Source organism: Coptis chinensis, chromosome 4 (assembly GCF_015680905.1).
Source record: "Coptis chinensis isolate HL-2020 chromosome 4, ASM1568090v1, whole genome shotgun sequence".
NCBI classification, from domain to species: Eukaryota; Viridiplantae; Streptophyta; class Magnoliopsida; order Ranunculales; family Ranunculaceae; genus Coptis; species Coptis chinensis.
Genome location: NC_141459.1, coordinates 102,074,140 through 102,093,117, shown reverse-complemented (window position 1 = coordinate 102,093,117; position 18,978 = coordinate 102,074,140). Strand labels below are relative to the sequence as shown.

Below are 18,978 nucleotides of genomic sequence, written 5' to 3'. Positions count from 1 at the left end.
TAAGGTAACTTGACTAAAACGTACGACTATACGGATGTTGGACTTTGGACTTTGGACTTGGGTCTTCGGACTTCAGACTTTGGACTGTGGACCTCGAACTTAAGAAAATAAGTAACTGAAATCAATAAACGTGTATAAAGAGTGTTTCTATCACGTGCTAAATAAGTAAATTTAAACAACCATGAAAAGAAAATAAAACTAATAATTAGGAAAAGAAACTACTTGTGCACTGACCTGAGAAATGCTTAAAGCAAGACTTCAGGGTATACAACATTTGAAGTAAGTTTTTCAGCGTTTGGAGGCAGAAGAACACTTATGCGGGCTGCGGAAGTGCACTTTGATAATGCCACATATAACTGGCCATGGCTGAAAACTTCAGTTCGAAGATCGATTCCCACAAACTTCACGGATTGTCCTTGTGATTTATTTATAGTCATGGAATAAGCCAAACGGATTGGAAATTGTCTTCTTGCCATATTGAAAGGAAAACATGAAGAGGATTGAGACAAAGAGATCTTTGGAATAAATACACGGTTACCCGATTTTTCACCTGTAAGAATTTGGGCCCAGATAACGTGGGGTTGGCATTGCAACACCATCAATTGAGTCCCGTTGCATAACCTATCTCTGGGGACAATATTGCGCAGCAACATTATTAGACAACCATCTTTTTAGCTTGAGTCGAAATGGTGGCAGATCAGTGGGATCAAGTGAGTTTAGGTACTCATTTGGATACTGATTAATATTTCTTGGATTATTTGCATCCGCCTCATCCAACTTGTCAGTAGCCAGAAAAATCGTAGTTTCTCCTGGGAACATACGTAAAGCTGCTGCATTAATGACATTGACATCATCATTTCTCGCAGAAATAATTGTCCGCTCAGTTAAATAGTCAGGGGTGACAATGGAAGTTGCATCCAAATGAGGATAAGTAATAGAAATCAGATCTTGAAGATTTATGCAATGATGGATCGTTGAGGGTAGCTCAATAACCGCTTCAGGATCGTTTCCAACCTGAAGGAATAAAATGTGAAATAGAATATTATGAGAATTATAATAGAGATAAATGTTATAAATTAGTACATAAATGTTCATACCTTCGTTAAGAACTCTGCAAATAGTAAATTCTCATAATTGTCACGCTCTAATCGTATGTTTTGTACGAGAGTGAGAACATTGACGTGATTCCAAAGAAAAGAGCATCTCAAGCAAGCACGAACAATTTGCTCTCAGACCGCTCTAGGTATAACTGGTAAGCATTGACGGAAGTCACCACCAAGGACTACAGTAATTCCCCTAAATGGGTTATCATTGTCTCGAATATCACGAAGTGTGCGATCAACAACTTCCAAACATAACTTGTTTTGCATCGGGACCTCATCCCATATGATTAGGTTAGCTGCTCTGAATAATTCTGCTTGTGGGGAACACTTACTGAACCCACATACAGAATTATTTATAATATCTAATGGGATGCAAAAGGTTGAGTGAGCAGTTCGACCACCTGCCAATAGTAAAGAAGCTATTCCAGATGAAGCCACCATAATAGCAATGTGTCCTTGAGTACGACACGTAGCAGCAATGGAGTTGTAAACAAAAGTTTTTCCTGTTCTGGCTGCTCCATTCAAGAAAAATAGTCGTCCGCTATTATGAGCTACTGAATCTGTCACTTCACTATATGCAAAGTATTGCTCAACATTTAAGTGGATAGCATTAGCGTGTGCCTCTTCAGTGTGTGGGCCAAATTGAAATTGCCTTTGCTCCCATATAAGTTTGTTCCAACAACTAAGCTCCAATTTCTAACTGGGAGCGGCATTGTAGGAAAATGAGCAAGAGTTGTACCACCTGACTCGAAGAGAATATCATTTAGGAGAAATAAGCCATAAACTTGTACTTGGGCCTGTAGGATGAGGAATGAAGAACGTGGTTTGAAGCTTGTGTGGAAGGTCATCACAAATGCTTTCACAAAATCCATTCCATAATGCTTCGGGTTGTACCGGATTGCACTCTGTGAGAATAATACAGAAAAGTCAACGAAGTTGATACCTAGTTTGTATGATTGCAACTTCTTGTAAACATTGCACCCATTCTCTGTCGTCTTCAAGAAGTCCATGCATAACACACGTTTCTTTGAAAGTAGGAAGCGGAGGACCATCTCCAATTCTCTTTAGATCATCAAAGGATTGCGGACTTTTCACAACAGTTAGAAGTAACTGCAAATAAAACCGCTCACCATAGTTAGGACTTGCAAAGTACAATCTGCTAATAGCAGGTGCTTGAGTCATTTTTGTCCATCTATGCTACCTTTTACTCCAAACATAATGTTCTGAAAATTCTTGATATGTAAGCCCTCGTGCATCAGGATCTGAAGCACATTGCTTTCGAAAAATGCGCTTATAGTTGACTTTTGTTGTTGAGCCCTTAAGAGAATATCATCCATTGATTCATTAGGATTGTAAACTACTCGATGCATTCCAGGGAGATAAAGTGCTAATCTCATAACATACGGCTTCTCTTGGTGAAGAGAAAACCCGAACAACCTCCAAACCGCTTCAGGTGGCCCGATATATCGTGCATCTAAATATTGTTGGATCTCATCCAAGTAATCGAACACCACTGTTGTCCTGTCGTGTCCTTTGAATATGTACTTGTGAATGTATTTGACACAACGTATCCCGGCACAAACTTCGACATTAATATGGCAATCGAACATCTTAGAAAGGTAGGGATCGTATGGAACAACATCCCTATTATCAACGTCATGCCCTCTAACATAATATTTCTTGCCAGTGTCACGACGATGGTAGATAGGATATCGATTCTTATCCATGGTTGTGATCTTTTCAAAAGCACGGGGATACAGATTTTTGCAGCACCTATTTACCATATATAGGCAACTTGGATTTTTTAAGCCACATGGTCCATGAACCATACATCTGATAACAGTGCAGAACAATTCAGGTTTAGTATCTGGATCAGGAAATTCAGCACAAACAATGCGGTCAACCTGAGCAGGCACACGAATTTTGTCTTGGTGTCGAAGATAAATAAGGGCGTGCATATGTGGTAGACCACGTTTCTGAAATTCAATTATGTAAACATGTGCAACAACAATACCAAACACACCCTTGTCTCTGATCTCTCTTATTAAGTCTTTTCGCTTTAGTTCAAACACACGGGCTACCACTTCTGGCCGATCAGTAGTAGTTTGGTTCTTCTACAAGGCATTAATAACTTCCTCCTAGTGCGGGTTCATAGTCATTGTGAGGAATATATCTGGATGGTTGTTGAAGTGAGTTATATCCATTGAGTCCTGGAATATCTCAAACATATGCCTTGGACTGCCGACGTATGATGCCGGTAGAACTACACGTCTTCCAACTTGCTCTGGATTTAAGGTTTCTGCTGGGACATCAGTGAGATTTTGATATAATTCAACACAAAGAACATCTTGCCCAAATATGTAGTACCACAATTAGTTTTGTTCAGTGGCAGCCCATGCATCAACTAAGAATTCCTGAAACAGTTTTTTCCCTCGTAGAATAGCAGAATATTCGTTGGGGCACTAAAATAGTAGGTAAGAATAGAAGTCCATTTGTGTGAGGCATTCATCAGTGGTGGTTGAAGTAGAGGGGTCTGAACGCCTCAGGTCTGGTGACCACCCAAGCTCCCCATGAGGAAACATTAACACATAGTGCAAAGGTAAGTAAGCTGGATGACATTCACTGATATGAACAAATTCAGTTCCCCCTTTAAGATAAATCACAATGTCTCGCATACTGTCCCGCTCACTGCCATCTCCGGGTAAAATAACAGCAATCTCATCCGCTGATGGCAAGTTGTAGCGGCGTTTGTCAGTGGCCGCACTATAATGTAAATAAGCATGGATGTGGAGATTTTCGTCATTCCCAACAGAAGCCGATCTAAGAACCTCGTATGCATGGAGGAAAATGTATGAGAAACAGTTATATTGGAGCATAGTTTCATGCAGGATCCTAAGAACATCTACATCCAGATTAGGATTCCGAAGCTGTCGAATATCCAATGCTGCACTTGGATCATAAATATAGAGTTGAGAGTATGTTGCTTGTTTGCTTGGATCGGGAATAAGAGCTCCTGGTCGGTGTCGTAGTTCTCCATGTATAGTGAAAGGTCGTGGACCTCGTCCAACAAAGACACGTTTCATCAACACCTAGACTTGTAAATGCGAACGCATGATTGTATTGTCTCATGTACGTACTTCTGAAAAGACTTTGACTTGCGATCAGCTCACTCGAACAAAGCTTTAAAGGCAGTAGGCAACGTTTGCAATCGAGGCATTTTATTTTCCCTTGCAAATAGCAAGTCCCAAATTGAGGATTTGTTAGTGACGATCTACTCAACCGTTCGTCTTTCCAATGAAGTGTATGGCATAAAGGACATTGAACATTCATTTCCCCTAAGGAGTGACTTCCTTGTTCAATTGGACGGTTAAAAACATTAGAAGGAAGTACATCATCTTCATCATCTGTCATGTCATCATTCACATCACATGGAACGGTATCTTGGAGTTGTTGTTGTCTACATAATATCAAACATGTCAGGAAATTAGACAAAGGTGCACATAACGATCAATGTTTCAATAAGAACAGGCATATACCTTGTATTATGGTGATTTGATGTTGAAGCACTATTTGATGTTGTTCAATATTCAAACTGAAAACACTAAATTTTGCATAACTAAAGTCAGAGGGTTCAATATTCAAACTGAAAACACTAAATTTTGACACATATGTGACAAAGGATCAATATAGATTAGGAGAGCTACTTCCGACGTACTCACATACAGAGAATGGGCTCATAAATCAGCAATTTAAAAGATGACTAACCTTACGGGCTGGCATTGGATGTGTAGGCTCCACAGAAGCAAACTTTTGAAATTAGGCCACATGCACATTACACGCCACGAAGGATTAGACAGGATCAACTATTACTCAGGTTGAAGGTTGCTCGACCTGAAACGATATATACTGGGTTTTTTATGAGCAGAGATGTGATAGAGAGAGAGTGAGGGAGCGGCAACAACTAAAAGCTAAAGAGAGCGAGAAGAGAGAGACGATCGGGAGAGTTAGATTAAATTAAATCCAACGAGGTCGGATGTTGTTGTGTAAAGCAGCAGACGGGCCTTTATGGCTTAGATTGTCCACGTCATAAGCAGAGAGAACAGGTTCGAGAGGGATGGAAGCCCCACGGGCTCCACATCGCCTCAGTATTGTTACTAGAAATTGCCGTGACTTTGTCCGCGAAGCTTTTAAAAATAATCACCAAGAAAATAAAATTATTTAAGTTGCAAAATTATGAAGTAAAGTAACCAAAAGACCACAACTTCCGCAAATAAGGATGACATATATGTTTATTCCAACAAAACTTCTGGATACACGATATTTGTAGTGCAATTAGAAGTATCTGGTGGAAGGATGACACTAATTATTTTTGATGATGTGCATCTTGAGATGGCCACATATAATTGTCCATGACTGAAAATAGGTGTCCGTAGATCTATCCCAACGTACTTGACTGATTGTCCTTGTGATTTATTTATCATCATTCCATACGCGAGTTGTCACATCCTAAATTTCCAGAGAATTAAAAATAGGGAATTATCCACACCCTATTCCATCTTCTGAAAACCCAGGATGAAACGAAACCCTAATAACCCATCACTAAACACGATATAGAAAAAAAAATGAGATCAAATTAAAACCAAAAGAACAACTCTTAATTCACAAATGAAAAAAATGCTAACCAACTCTATTACATCTGTTTCAAATCAAAACTTTCCACTTCAAAAAACTAATTAAACCAGTAAAGCTCCAAAAGCGAATCCAAATCAAACGTTGTCATCCATTGCATTCTACCATCTATGTTTTCAAGAACACACTCACGTTGCAAAACAAAGCAAACATGGGTCAGCAAATTAAATTTGCTGGTATGAGTAAGACTAAAATAAAATATACACTACTACATTCCATCTTCCAAATAAATAAATATAACATTGCCAACCATTTCAACTTGGAAGACAAGATAGTTTCGTTTTCCAAAATGGCGTGTAGTTTCTTCCCAAATAAGATTTCAATCCCATTATCTCGTAAATTAATTTAAAAATTTTACTTATAACCGCTTATATGTTAGGGTAGGATAACGTCTCTGTATAAAAAGTTATTAAACCCTACCCGCCTGCAAAACAAAATTAGATTTCCCAAATGTAATCCTTAAAAATCTACATTTATTTTACTCTCACTGCAACCATCATGGATATACATAATATGACATAATATATCGCCAATATTAACATTCATGTCATACCACCCTATCCATCATATCATGCTAACCACATTCACGTACATTCATTCATAAGAAATTATATGCATCCACTCATCTACTTATGAGAACGAAGAAATCACAACCAGAGAGTACATTCAATCTAAGCAATTAAAATCGGTATTCAGAAGTAATCAGTCTAAGGACGATATGCGATTAATCGGTTAATCAGTGATTAATCAGCGATTTAATCGGTTTTATATTATTATATACATATTTAATTTTTCTTTAGCAAAAATAAATACATATTTAATTTTTATACTACAAAATATAGAATGAGTAGCAAAACATATCACTTGCTTACCCACTTCATAGACAAAAACACTTACTGAGTTGCTGACCATTTCAAGCTGTTTTTTTTTTTTACTAAAAAGTCAACACACAAAGTTAAGAATGAGAGAATACACTACACACGTGACAAAGACCATCCTTTTCTTCCCTTTTTTGTTCTTCCTGCAACTCTGCAAGTGCATGTAACATCAATATACTCGCCCCACCAATTCAACTTCAACTTCATCGTCTAAACTCTACACTTCTTCTACTGCATGTATAAATGAAACAAGTTGATTGAGATAATGTTTATCAAAACATAGAAGTGGAGGTAAATTCCAATTTCCAGTTTTGTTAACATTTGAAATTCTAAACGACGTCCAAATCTTGTTGACTCACCTTCGGGCACATCTTTGGTTTCAACAACCACTTTAGCAACATCTTTCCGTGGTTTTTGTATTTCTTCAGGATTGAAGATGGTACGGATGGGTTAAAAATTGTTGGTTCCGATATTATCGGTGACTTTTTATTCTCATTTGTGCAAGAAATCGGTTTTCTCGGTTGTCTCGGCCGAATAAATCGCTAGCGGAGTAATAACTGAGAAATCGGTATAAAACGTATCGCTTAACTACCGATATACGATTAATCGGTGATTTAATCCGATATTAACTGCTTAGCATTCAATTCATCTCTCGTGAGTATCAATTCACAGAACCTACGTATATATTTCGTGTAAGAAATCATGTGCACTATAATACATAAATATTCATATGCAATAACTTCATCATACTTAAAATCAATATTTTACTAATTAACCACTCGCCTACTTATGAGAACGAGAAAAAAATCACAACTAGCGAGTACATTCATCTCTCGTGAGTATCAACTCACACCAACCACGTATATATTTCTTATAAGAAATCATGTACATCATAATACATAAATATTCATATGCAATAACTCAGTTATACGTAAAATCAATATTTTTACTTTGCTTATTAATTATCTCGTTGACTCATTTATTAAAAGATACAACCCAACCTTTAGTTCCTACCCCATGATTTAAAAGAGCGTATATTGGTAGCTAAAGATTTGGCGTGGTATTATGCAATAATATATATTAGCATTGATGGACTTTGACTTTGACAATGTGATTGATAAAACTACGAAAGCTTGATTCCAATCTATGTGGTTCCATCACATAGTTTAGGGTACCACTAAACTATGTGATGGAACAGACCCAACAACTTAAATTCTGCTATTAAAATTTCTGACGCACTTTCTTGTAAAATTCACATCAAATAAAATATAAATTGGAATCATTTAAGGCTAATTGGAAATGTAAGATAATTCAGAGAACTAAAATTGTTTAGTTCTGTCGTAAAACTAGTTATATCATCTAATTAGTCGATTTCAAGTCACAAGTCAGTACTTGTGCAGAATTCTGCAAACATATCACCGTTCCAAACGACAATTGAAATTACAAAACAAATATCAAACGTTCATAATTAAAGATGAAACTTTTATAAAATGATGAAGAAACAATTATGAAGCAAACAAGATAAAAATCACATAAAAATAATTTATATATATATATATATATATATATATATATATATATATATATATATATATATATATATATATTTTTTGATAAAAATATGTCTACTCACCTGAAATTGAATTTGCAAAAGAATACTCATTCTTCATTTTCTCCAATCCCTTTTCTTCTTCTTCCCTTTCTTTTTATTTCTTTCAATAAAAAATATTCTTTTTAATGGAGGCTAGGGTTTTGTTTTTGAATAATAATATTTTTATAGAGAAAATTCGCAGGTATTGTTTATTTAATATTTTAAGTCTGTTTAAGTTAACCTATGGGCCTCAAATAGGTCTAAAAACACCCAAAGTCCATACCTATATGAATGGGTACATTTTAACAATGTTTTCAAGCCCAAAATGATTCTAAAATACCCACAAAAGTTCTAACAAACAAATTTAAGTAAAAACAATTTTGAAAAATCAATAATAGCCAAACAAATTCTAGAATAAGTTAGACTTCATAATATAATAGTTATTTTGAATTCAAATAATGTAATTTATGTTGTTTAAAAATTGAGGTTGTTATACGAGTCTTACAGGGAATTGACGCCGTGTCATTGGAATTGTCATGTCATTAGATGAAGGTGTCAAAGAAATTCTCGGGAGAAGTACCGGCTCACCTGCTTTGTCTCCAGTTAAAATCCTAGCCTGAATCACTTTAGGAGCACATTGAAGAACTATTAGTCGTGTTCTATTGCAAAGTCCATTTCTTGGTGCTATATTTCTGAGCAGCATAATTGGGCTCCCACATTTTAGATTTAGTTGGAAATGAGGTAAACTTGAGGGATCAAGTGAATTCAAAAACGCACTTGGATAATCACCTCCATTCGCGGGAGAGTTGCCATCTTTTTCAACTGATTTATCTGCTGCTAAATATTTAATAACATCTCTAGTAAACAATTTTAAGGCAGTGTCATTGATTTCCTTGACATCGTCATTACGTGCAGCTAGAATAGTACGCTCTCTTAGAAAATCAGCTGAAGTTATGCCCTCCTTGTTTAAATTTGGGTACACAGAGTAAATGAGTTCTTTGAGATTTCTACAATGTCGTATCCCAGATGGAAGCTATACCATATCTTTCAGATTCGTTCCAATCTTAACAAATCAGTTAAACTTAGACGATGAGCTACTATGTAAGAGTATTTGCAAAAATATAGTTAAAAATAAATGGTTAAAGTAGATATTTTACCTCTTTCAAATAGTTTGCAAAGTCGATGTTATCTGGCTCTGTCATATCAAGCCGCATGTTTTGAACCAGATGCAAGACTTCCACATGTCTCCAGAGCGGAGATCGTCTCAATGATGCAGCGACAAATTCTTCACGGACACCTTTCGGTATAATAGGCAAAGTTTGCCTAAAATGCCCTCAGAGAATCACAGTGATTCCACCAAATGGCTGCTTATTGCAACATATATCCTGGAGCGATCGATCAACAGCTTCTACACAGTGTCTATGTTGCATGGGGACTTCATCCCAAATAATAAGTTTCGTTTCTTTGAAAAGTCTGGCTTGCAATGATTCTTTACCAAATCCACATATTGTGTCTTCTAACACATCTAGTGGTAACCTAAATGTTGAGTGGGCAGTTCGGCATCCGGACAATAATAAAGACGTAATTCTAGAAGAAGCCACCATAATCACAATATTACCAATACTATGACATGATGTTGTAATTGTATTGTATAGAAATGTTTTTCTAGTACCCGCGGCTCCATTTAAGAAAAATAAATTTCCTTTAGCATTGTGCCTGAGAATCCGTCAACTGCATTGAAAGCTTGGTGTTGCTCTTCATTGAGACGATTGACATTATCATTTGCCACCTATTGTAGTCCCTCATACTGAAGTTGTTGTTGCTCCAAAATAAGTATATTACCAACTACCTTAGCTTATTCCAATTTTCTCTTGGTAGTGGCATGTCTGGGAAATCAGAAAGCTTCTTACCACTCTCAAAAAGGATTTGATCCAATAAAAATAAGTCGTAGTCTTTTACTTGGTCGTCAGATGGATTTGAAATAAGAAACAATGTTTTCATCTTGGGTGCAAGATCATCACATATTTGTAATGCAAATTTATCCCACAATAGTTTTGGACGTGTTGGAGTGCACTCTTGAAGGATAACACTGAAAAGTCTTCGTAGTTGATACCCAGTTTGCATAACAACTGCCTCCTTTAAACACTGTTTCCACTCCTCATCATCTTCTAACAGTCCTCGTGCTATACATGCAGCTCTAAATGTACTATATGGACACCATCTACAAATTTCAATGATTCAAATGACTGCGGGCCCTTTACAACAGTTAACAACAAGTGAAGATAGAACCGTTCACCTGCATTTGGACTTGCAAAATATATCTGACCAATAGCATAACAACTTTTGCTCTTGGGTGTCCAAATTTTCTCAGACTTGTCATAAACAAAGTATTGAGGGAATTCTTGATAAGTGTACTTTGTGGCATGTGGATATTTAGCACAACATTCGAAGAATGCATTTAGAGTTGATTTCTGAAGCTTAGCTCGAGCAATAATTTATTCCATCGGTTCTGTTGCTTTATAAAATAACTCGATGCATTCCAGGCAAGTGGACTGCCAAGCGAACAACATTTGGTATCTCTTTGTGCATTCTAAACTCTAATAGATGCCACACAGCTTCTGGTGGTTCAGTATACCTCCCGTCGATGTATTGTTGGATCTCGTCATTCGCTCCAGTTAGCACCATAGTTGTTTTGTCAAATCCATTGTAAATATACTTAGTGATATATTTGACCGCCCAAATTGATGCACATACTTCAACGTTAATGTGGCAGTTGAACATTTCAGATAGATACGGATTGTACGGAGAGACATTTCGATTGTCAACGGTATATATGCTCACCTCTTATCTTGCTTTTGACCTTGTACACTTTTCCTGTGTTGCGATGCATATAAAGAGGGTACCCTTCTCGATCCATCGTTGTCTTTTCAACAAATTCTTGTGGATAATGGAACCTGCACTTGCCATCTTGCATACACGACACTTCTGGGTTTTCAACACCACACGGACCATGAATATATCATGCACTTCATAACAGTCTGAAAGAGTGCAGGTTAAGTGTTTGGGTCTGGAATCTCGACAGAAACTATTCAATTCACTTGTTCAGTGGTGTGAATCTTATCCTCATGTTGAAGGAATATGAGAGCGTGCATGTGTGGGAGGCTGTGTTTTTGAAATTCAATGGTGTAAACATGTTCCACTGCACGTCCAAACACGTCATTTTTTAAGATTTCATTCATTATCGTTTTTCGCTTCATCTCAAATACTCGGGCGACCAACACAGGTTTATCAGATGTTGTATGGTGACTCTTAAGCTCATTTTGAATTTATGGCCAATTTAGATTTGTAGTGTAACAAAGACATCTGGATGTTTATTGTATCGTGTGATCGCCATTGCATCTTGATAAATCTCATACATATGCCTTGGACTCCCTGTATGAGACGATGACAGAATAAAACACTGGCCTACTTGATCTGGATTTAATCCCTGTGTTGCAACATCTGTCAATCCTGAATACAACTCTGCACGAATCTCAGCTTGATGATCTCTGAAATAGTGCAACTTGTTCTGTTTGGTTGAAGCCCAACCGTCAACAACAAATTCTTGGCATATAGGCCCTACCTGCAAGATCGTTGAATATTCTATCTGGTGATCAAACAAACGATAAGCATAGTACTGCGTCTGGGTCAAACACACATCTGTTGGACGATTATTTATGACGTCCCATCGGCGTAGATCAGGAGACCATCCGAGTTCTCCTCGAGGAAATAAAAGAACATAATACAATGGCAAATAAATGGGATTACACTCACTTATCCTCTCTAACCCTCCCCCTCTCAAACGAAGAACAATATCTCGCAAGCTATCAACCTCATTCCCATTACCTGGTAATACCACAACAATTTCCTCTGTAGACGGAAGGTTATATTGTCATCGGTCACTACCAGAGCTGTAATGAAGATGGACAGAAATACTGTTGTTTGCAGAACCATTTGAATTTAAAATCTCAAAAGCATTCTTATAGAACTTGTAGAAGTCGGTTTACTGAATAAGAGTGTCTTGAATGATTTTTAAGACGTCTCATGACAAATGAGGATTCCAACGAAGGAGGTGATTCAAAGCCTCATTTCCATCATAAAAGTAAAGCTGTGAATATACAAGATCCCTTCCTGGATCTGCCAGTAGTGATCCGACTCTATGGTAGAGTCCTTCGTGTATAACAAATGACATTGGACCACGCCCATGCAATACACGCATGTCCAGATTAACACCAAGGCTTGTGAAAGCATTACACGCATTGTATGACCGAATGTGCTCACAAAATGACCTCGCATTGGCATCAGATCCTTCAACCACTCTAGATAGTATGTTAGTTTCCTTATTGACCGGCAGTAAGTGTTTGATTCAATATATATATATATATATATATATATATATATATATATATATATTTTTTTTTTTTTTTTTTTTTTTTGATAAGTAATAGTTATTACTCTACTTAATTATAAGATTATATTTGATTGGGCACCTTATCTCCCGAGCTCATCCGTACCAATCATGTACAATAGCCAAGATTCATTAGTCAAATCAATAACCCTGGACATGATTCCATCTAGGTTCGATGTGTAATTACGTGTGAACCTTCAATTGATTGGAGTGTTAGCCAATATATAGTTCTCTAATCATACTACAACTCTGTAGATGTTGAAAGTTTGGCAAACTCTTAGTTTCCTTATTTTAAGTATGACTGTAAAAGGTCACAAACTGATCTGATGTGATATAAGAGATCAAATGTTTCCTTTGAGAGCTACTAGGACTTATTATATCCGTGAATTTTGTTTACAAAAGGCTTAATGAATTTTACTAGTTGTTATTATATTTTTGGATATTTTTTCATTGTTGAATAAAATGTAATTAGAGTTAAGACTTGTACATATGAATGAATTATGGAATACATTTGGTTTAAGTGCTTTTCTTTCTTGCTATTTTTGCTTATTGTGTATATGTTTAGCAGCCTTTTAATGGAATGGGATGGGATGGGATGGAAAGGTTATATAATATATGTGGGATGTATACTAGAAGCAGTAGGTGTAGGTAACCTAAATGTTTTTTTTTTCAGATGCTTCCAGATTTAGTAATGGATGAGTATCCATTACAAATGGATAATTGCCAACAATCGATCAGTTGCAAACTAAATTAGCAAGCGTTACTCTTTTTCGCACTAACTTATAGTGAGATAGGTTCCACTAACTTGGTAATGGGGACAAATTTTGGGAGATAGGTTGTGAAATAATGTAAGTAGTCTCCATGATCCAATACTCTTTTTCGCACCAAATATAGCAAAATTCGTTTGGCGAGAAACCCTTATCTTCTTTCTTCTTCGAGTTCAACTCTGTTTCGGATAAAAATCTTCATCAAGCAACAGCGCGAGCTCTGAAACAAAAGACACCAAATGGATATCTCTGAGTTCGAAAAACCAAGGTTAACGACACATATCACAGTCGCTACTCAGTTGACACAAGTGGTGGTCGGGGATTTAGAAAAGGAGGAGGCCGCACAAAGAAAACAACTTTCTTATACAAAGGCAACCAAGCAACAAAACCAACAGCCGGTGGAATTCTATGAACTTTCTATGCCGGAAAAGATGGGTGAATATCCTGCCATCACCATTCCTGAAAAGGTGTATGAACAAGGGTTGCTCTATTGTAAACTGTTTGGTGGGCATAATTGATTTGCAGAAGGTCCCAATAGGGAGAGTTCGAATTATAGCGAAAAAAATCTGGCGGCCAAAGGGTGAATGGCTTATCACTCCAATTAGCAAAGGATATCTCTTCCTAAAATTTTCCACTGTAGAAGACCTTAACAAGGTATGGTTGAAAGGAGCTTGGGATTTTGAGGAAAATATTATGAGCATCAGTCAATGGACGCCTAACGTCTGTCCAGAAAGCCAACTTCAATCCCATGCCTTGGTAGGGATAAGACTCCCAGGACTAAGTCAGGAGTACTGGGAGCCTGAAGCGCTTATGACCATTACTAGGGAGTATGCTCCCCAATGCAGATAGATGAGAGAACTCTGAATAGGGATTATGGGTATTATGCCCATATAATAGTGGATGTTGATCTCTCGGAAGTAATACCGGAGCTAATTTACGTCAAGACTAAGAAGGTGCAATTCTGGCAAACTGTGGAGGTTGGAAAGCTGCCCAAGATGTGCATACATTGCAAAATACTGGGACACCTGGTTACAGAATGCAGGAAGTTAAAATGAGCAATGAATAAGGACAAAGAGGTGGTAATTGATTCCACTCCACCAACGGAAAATTTGGCAGAGAAAACTCAAAAGAAGAGAGGAAGAAAACAAAAGCAAGGTGAAACCAGTAGACAAGGCGAAGCAATCTGGATTCCTAAAACCCAATCGGACAAGACAAAGAAACTCAAGTTCAAAATATATATTTGAAGGGCTGGAAGTTGAGGAAAGTCAGGATATGGAAATTCAGGAAATTCGAAGGCCGGTGAGTCCAATAGTGGAGAAAGTGATGGACCCTCAAGATACACTAGTTGGGGGGTGCAGAAAGTGAGTCGATGGCGGCGAACAGTGAGTCCAAAGAAGACTGTGAGTCCAAAGAATGACCGAAGCAGTGGCTTTATTTGATGAGGATACATTGCAGAAAGTGACTCAAATAACACCGACAAACTATCCAGTAGAGGGGATCCCAATCTCTCTAGTTTCAAATGACTCTACTCCAAACATAGTGACTAACTTCCGATCCCCTAACGAAGAGGCGGTGGGTTTACAGGTCCTGAATGTATCTACAGTCGGTGGAACATTCATTTCCCCAGTGGCATATGGGACTTCACCCAACATAGCGCCTAACTTCATCTCTACAAATGAAGATGCTATTGGAGCTCAAGCCAGGATAAATAGAGTTCTAGATTCATATTCCTCATCGACAACAAGAGAAAAGTCCTCATTCTCTAATGTATTGAACGAAATCAACTTTATTTTGAGAGCGGTCAATTGGGCAGACTTTGCTGATGATGAGGATATATCGGAGGATGGTGATGAACCATGGCAGACGATATCCAAGAAAAAATACAAACCACTAATGGATGATGCAGGACCACTCTCTGCCATCCACAAGGGCACGAAAACCTCCACCACATAAGAAATGAATATTCTATTACTTTTGTTGCAAAATTAGAAAAACCGGATCAGTTATACTTTAGATCCCCCTAAAGTGTAGAAAGATCTCCTTTTGTTACTTATGGTGGAATCCTATCTATGTAACTTTATATTAATATTAATATATTCACAGTTTAAAAAAAAAAAAAAAAAAAAAAAAAAAAAAAAAAAAAAAAACATTACTAATACATTTGTAACGGTTAGGTATCCGTTACTGAAATTAATTTTAGTAACACTTGACAACCGTGACAAATATTAGTAACGGATATTAACCGTTACAAATATTCGTTACTAATATTTGTCACGCAATTGTGTCAACGCAAGATAACCGTTACTAATATGGTGTGTAGTGAGCTTTCTACCTGCCTGCAACAAAAATAAGAGTCACTGGTGAAACCCTTAGTGATCAATCTGGAAGGCTTATGCCCACTATCTAAGCACTGATGGGATAAGACACAAAGTATAGAGAAGCTTATCCAAGTCAGTGGTAAACAAATGCATTACTGATGGTGTTTTATAGGTGAATTCTTTGTTGTTGCCTGTCCCAGATATGTTAGCTACAGAGGCACGATAATGCTAATGTTTTTTGGGACATCCAAGTTGAAGCTGTCCTTATTCGTCATCACTCGACCAAGCAGAATAAAGGTTATGACAACCCTTTTCTCCAACTACATCATCTCTGGATAGTAGGCAGGCTTTATTCGCCGGATCATGTAGCCAAGCAGGCTGAACTAGCCCAGCTTAGGTAGTCAATGCCAACAATTCTAGATCAAGTACAGCAGAAGTAGCTTACAGTGAGAGGGCCCTAACCACGGAAGGAAGTTAGGCTGAACCAAGTGGTTGTACGGATGATGCCTCCACTGAACCCACAGGAAGCCCCTTGCAAGCTATGGCTAATGATTTAAGAAAAGAAACAAGAAATCTCCCGCCAAGCTCCGTGATTCAATCCCCTATAGAATTAGATTCCTCGCTTTGTGGCTGATTAATTGACTAAGGGGATTCGCGACGCACCTTTAAACGGCGATCAAGATTCAAGAGATGTTTGCTCTTAATAAGAACATCTACAAATTTAAAATAGAAATACCTCAGTCAACTCCAATTAAAATATAGTTCAGTAAAATTGTATAAATTCAAATATATTACAAAGAGACACACCTTGATAGAAGAAAGGGCAGACCATTGAGATGCTTGACATCATGGAAACATATAATGTACTGATGATTGCTGAAAATAGGAAGGAAATGAATTGTCGATGTCTATGAACAAGATGTGCAAAGTTTTATCTGCTTGATACTTTTCTTGATGTAGTAACTTGGCTGCGGCCTAAGCAAATCTAAAAATGACCCTTTGAACAGATAACTAAAGTAAAGTTGGGAGCATTTGCAGCAAGGTCGAAACTTCTAATTTCATGAGAATTGATCAACATAAAGTGTCAACAGGAACATACTTATGTGGTAATCATAAGGTATAACAGAAGGTCCAGTTGATACACAAGAATCACGAGTCTGATATCAAAACACACTTACAAACAAATTTCTAAAAAAACCTTTCTAGGCTTTCATACGAATCCTAATAAAACAAAATTCATAAAACCTACTAAACCAAAAACTCCACTTCTTATTTCTTAAAACTCTCAAACCTAGCAGCCGAGTTAAATTTTGAATGCCTAAAACCTACTAAACCAAAAACTCCACTTCTTATATCAAACTCACCTTTCTTAAAACTCTCAACTCTATAGCTTCAATGGTATCAAAAGGAACATCAAAGCGTGCTTCAACCAGTGGTAGAACATTAAAAAATAGAGCAAAACTGTTGTGAATATATGACTGCGGAAACAACGTTACCCACAACAAACGGATCAATCCAACACAAGGATCGATCCTTCTCAATAGACAAGACTTCAACACCCTCCAAGCAATATCCCAACACTTCTCAATATCAAATAACAAGCATATAAAGTAAAACAATTAATGTAAAAGAAGAACAAACCACAAGACGAGATATATCGTGGTTCGGCAATTTGCCTACGTCCACACTGCGAGTTCCAAGCTTTAATAGATGTCTGGAGTAACAGATTACAAGTCTCTCAATTCACTCACAAAGAATGAATACTCAACTCACAAAGAATTGCTCTCTTATAATCTCTCTCTTTCTTAGTTTTGGAAAAGTTAGGTTTCTACAGAAAAAACCTATTTTTATACTATTTCAGAAAAGCTTCAAAATGAATTTGAATTTCGGGCTGAAATTGGTGGAGATCGTCAGCTTCATCGAGGCGCAGTGCTTCTAAAAAACACTGGAGGGTTGCGCCCATCGGAGGCGCAAGTGCGCTCAAAACACTGGTCACAGCGCAGGTCGCGCCCATCTGAGGCGCAGGTGAGCTCTAGACATGAAAGAGAAAAAAAACATCCCTTTTTCTCTACATTCTCCACCTCGGTGAGGTTTTAACACATAAAATCAAGCCGAACACATCCAGCAATAACACATCCAGTAGGAACACATCCAGCAAGGAAGACTCGCAGTCAACTGCCTCGAAGGGCCATGCCCACAAAGGGCTCTTTCAAACATGTAGGATTTGGAGCAAGTCCAAACAGTGTTGGAACTTAACTCCGGTGACAACTTTCGTCAGCATATCAGTAGGATTGTCATGGGTGTCCACTTTCTCAAGTGCTACATCACCATCCTCAACGACATCCCGTATAAAGTGATAACGGACATCAATATGCTTGGTCCGAGCATGATGAACTTGGTTCTTCGCCAAATGAATAGCACTCTGACTATCACAATACAAAGCAACACTGTTTTGCTCAATACCCATATCATCTAGAAGACCTCGAAGCCATAGTGCCTCTTTTTCGCCCTCGCCGCTAATCGCCATATACTCTGCCTCGGTGAGTAGATAGAGCAAACTGTAGCCGTGAGTAGCATAGACCTCCAACTAACCGCACAATGCATCATAAACACATAACCAAGAGTCAATCGTTGTCTATCTAGATCACCCGCATAATCGAATCCACAAACCCATCGACATAACAAGTGCCTCCACCATAAGCTAATCCCACATCCAAGGTACCCTTCAAGTACCTTAGTACCCATTTCACTGCCTCCCAATGCTGCTTCCCAGGATTTGCCATATACCTGCTTACAACACTAACTGCCTGTGAAATATCTTGGCGTGTGCACACCATAACATACATCAAACTGCCCACAGCACTTGCATAAGGAACATTAGCCATATGCTTTTGTTCCTCCACCAAACTAGGAGAGAACTTAGCTGAAAGCCTAAAATGCCCAGCTAAAGGTGTAGAAACCGACTTTGCATTCTCCATACCAAATCGAGAAATTACTTTCTGAAGGTATTTCTTCTGAGATACAACTATCCATCGCTTCTTCCTATCTCTGTCAATCTCCATGCCCAGTATCTTCTTGGCTCCACCTAAGTCTTTCATCTCAAACTCAGAGCTAAGTTGAGATTTTAACTTGTCTATCTCCACCATGCTTTTGGAAGCAATAAACATGTCATCCACATAAAGCAG

At 37.7% G+C, this 18,978-nt stretch overlaps 2 protein-coding genes across 2 annotated transcripts; both read right to left on the bottom strand.

Moving 5' to 3' along the window:
• Nucleotides 1-621: 621 nt before the first annotated feature.
• Nucleotides 622-2,285, bottom strand: LOC147506379 (uncharacterized). The gene is made up of 3 exons (XM_086605756.1): nt 2,047-2,285; nt 1,236-1,674; nt 622-1,014 (listed from the first exon to the last, which is right to left on the bottom strand). The coding sequence occupies exons 1-3, from the start codon at nt 2,283-2,285 to the stop codon at nt 622-624; spliced, it is 1,071 nt and encodes a 356-aa protein (XP_086461882.1).
• On the bottom strand, nt 2,282-2,830 carry LOC147506378 (uncharacterized). The gene has a single exon (XM_086605755.1). It carries the CDS (start codon nt 2,828-2,830, stop codon nt 2,282-2,284), a length of 549 nt encoding a protein of 182 aa, XP_086461881.1.
• Between the last annotated feature and the right edge of the window lie 16,148 nt (nt 2,831-18,978).

Bases quoted from the DNA above. Each gene is read 5' to 3' on its own strand.
- LOC147506379 (XM_086605756.1), bottom strand. From the start codon at position 2,285: ATGACTCAAGCACCTGCTATTAGCAGATTGTACTTTGCAAGTCCTAAC. The intron at 1,675-2,046 runs GTATCAACTTCG...CTTTGCATATAG, and splicing joins GTTGCAATCATACAAACTAG to TGAAGTGACAGATTCAGTAG. The intron at 1,015-1,235 runs GTCTGAGAGCAA...TTATTCCTTCAG, and splicing joins TACCAGTTATACCTAGAGCG to GTTGGAAACGATCCTGAAGC.
- LOC147506378 (XM_086605755.1), bottom strand. From the start codon at position 2,830: ATGGATAAGAATCGATATCCTATCTACCATCGTCGTGACACTGGCAAG.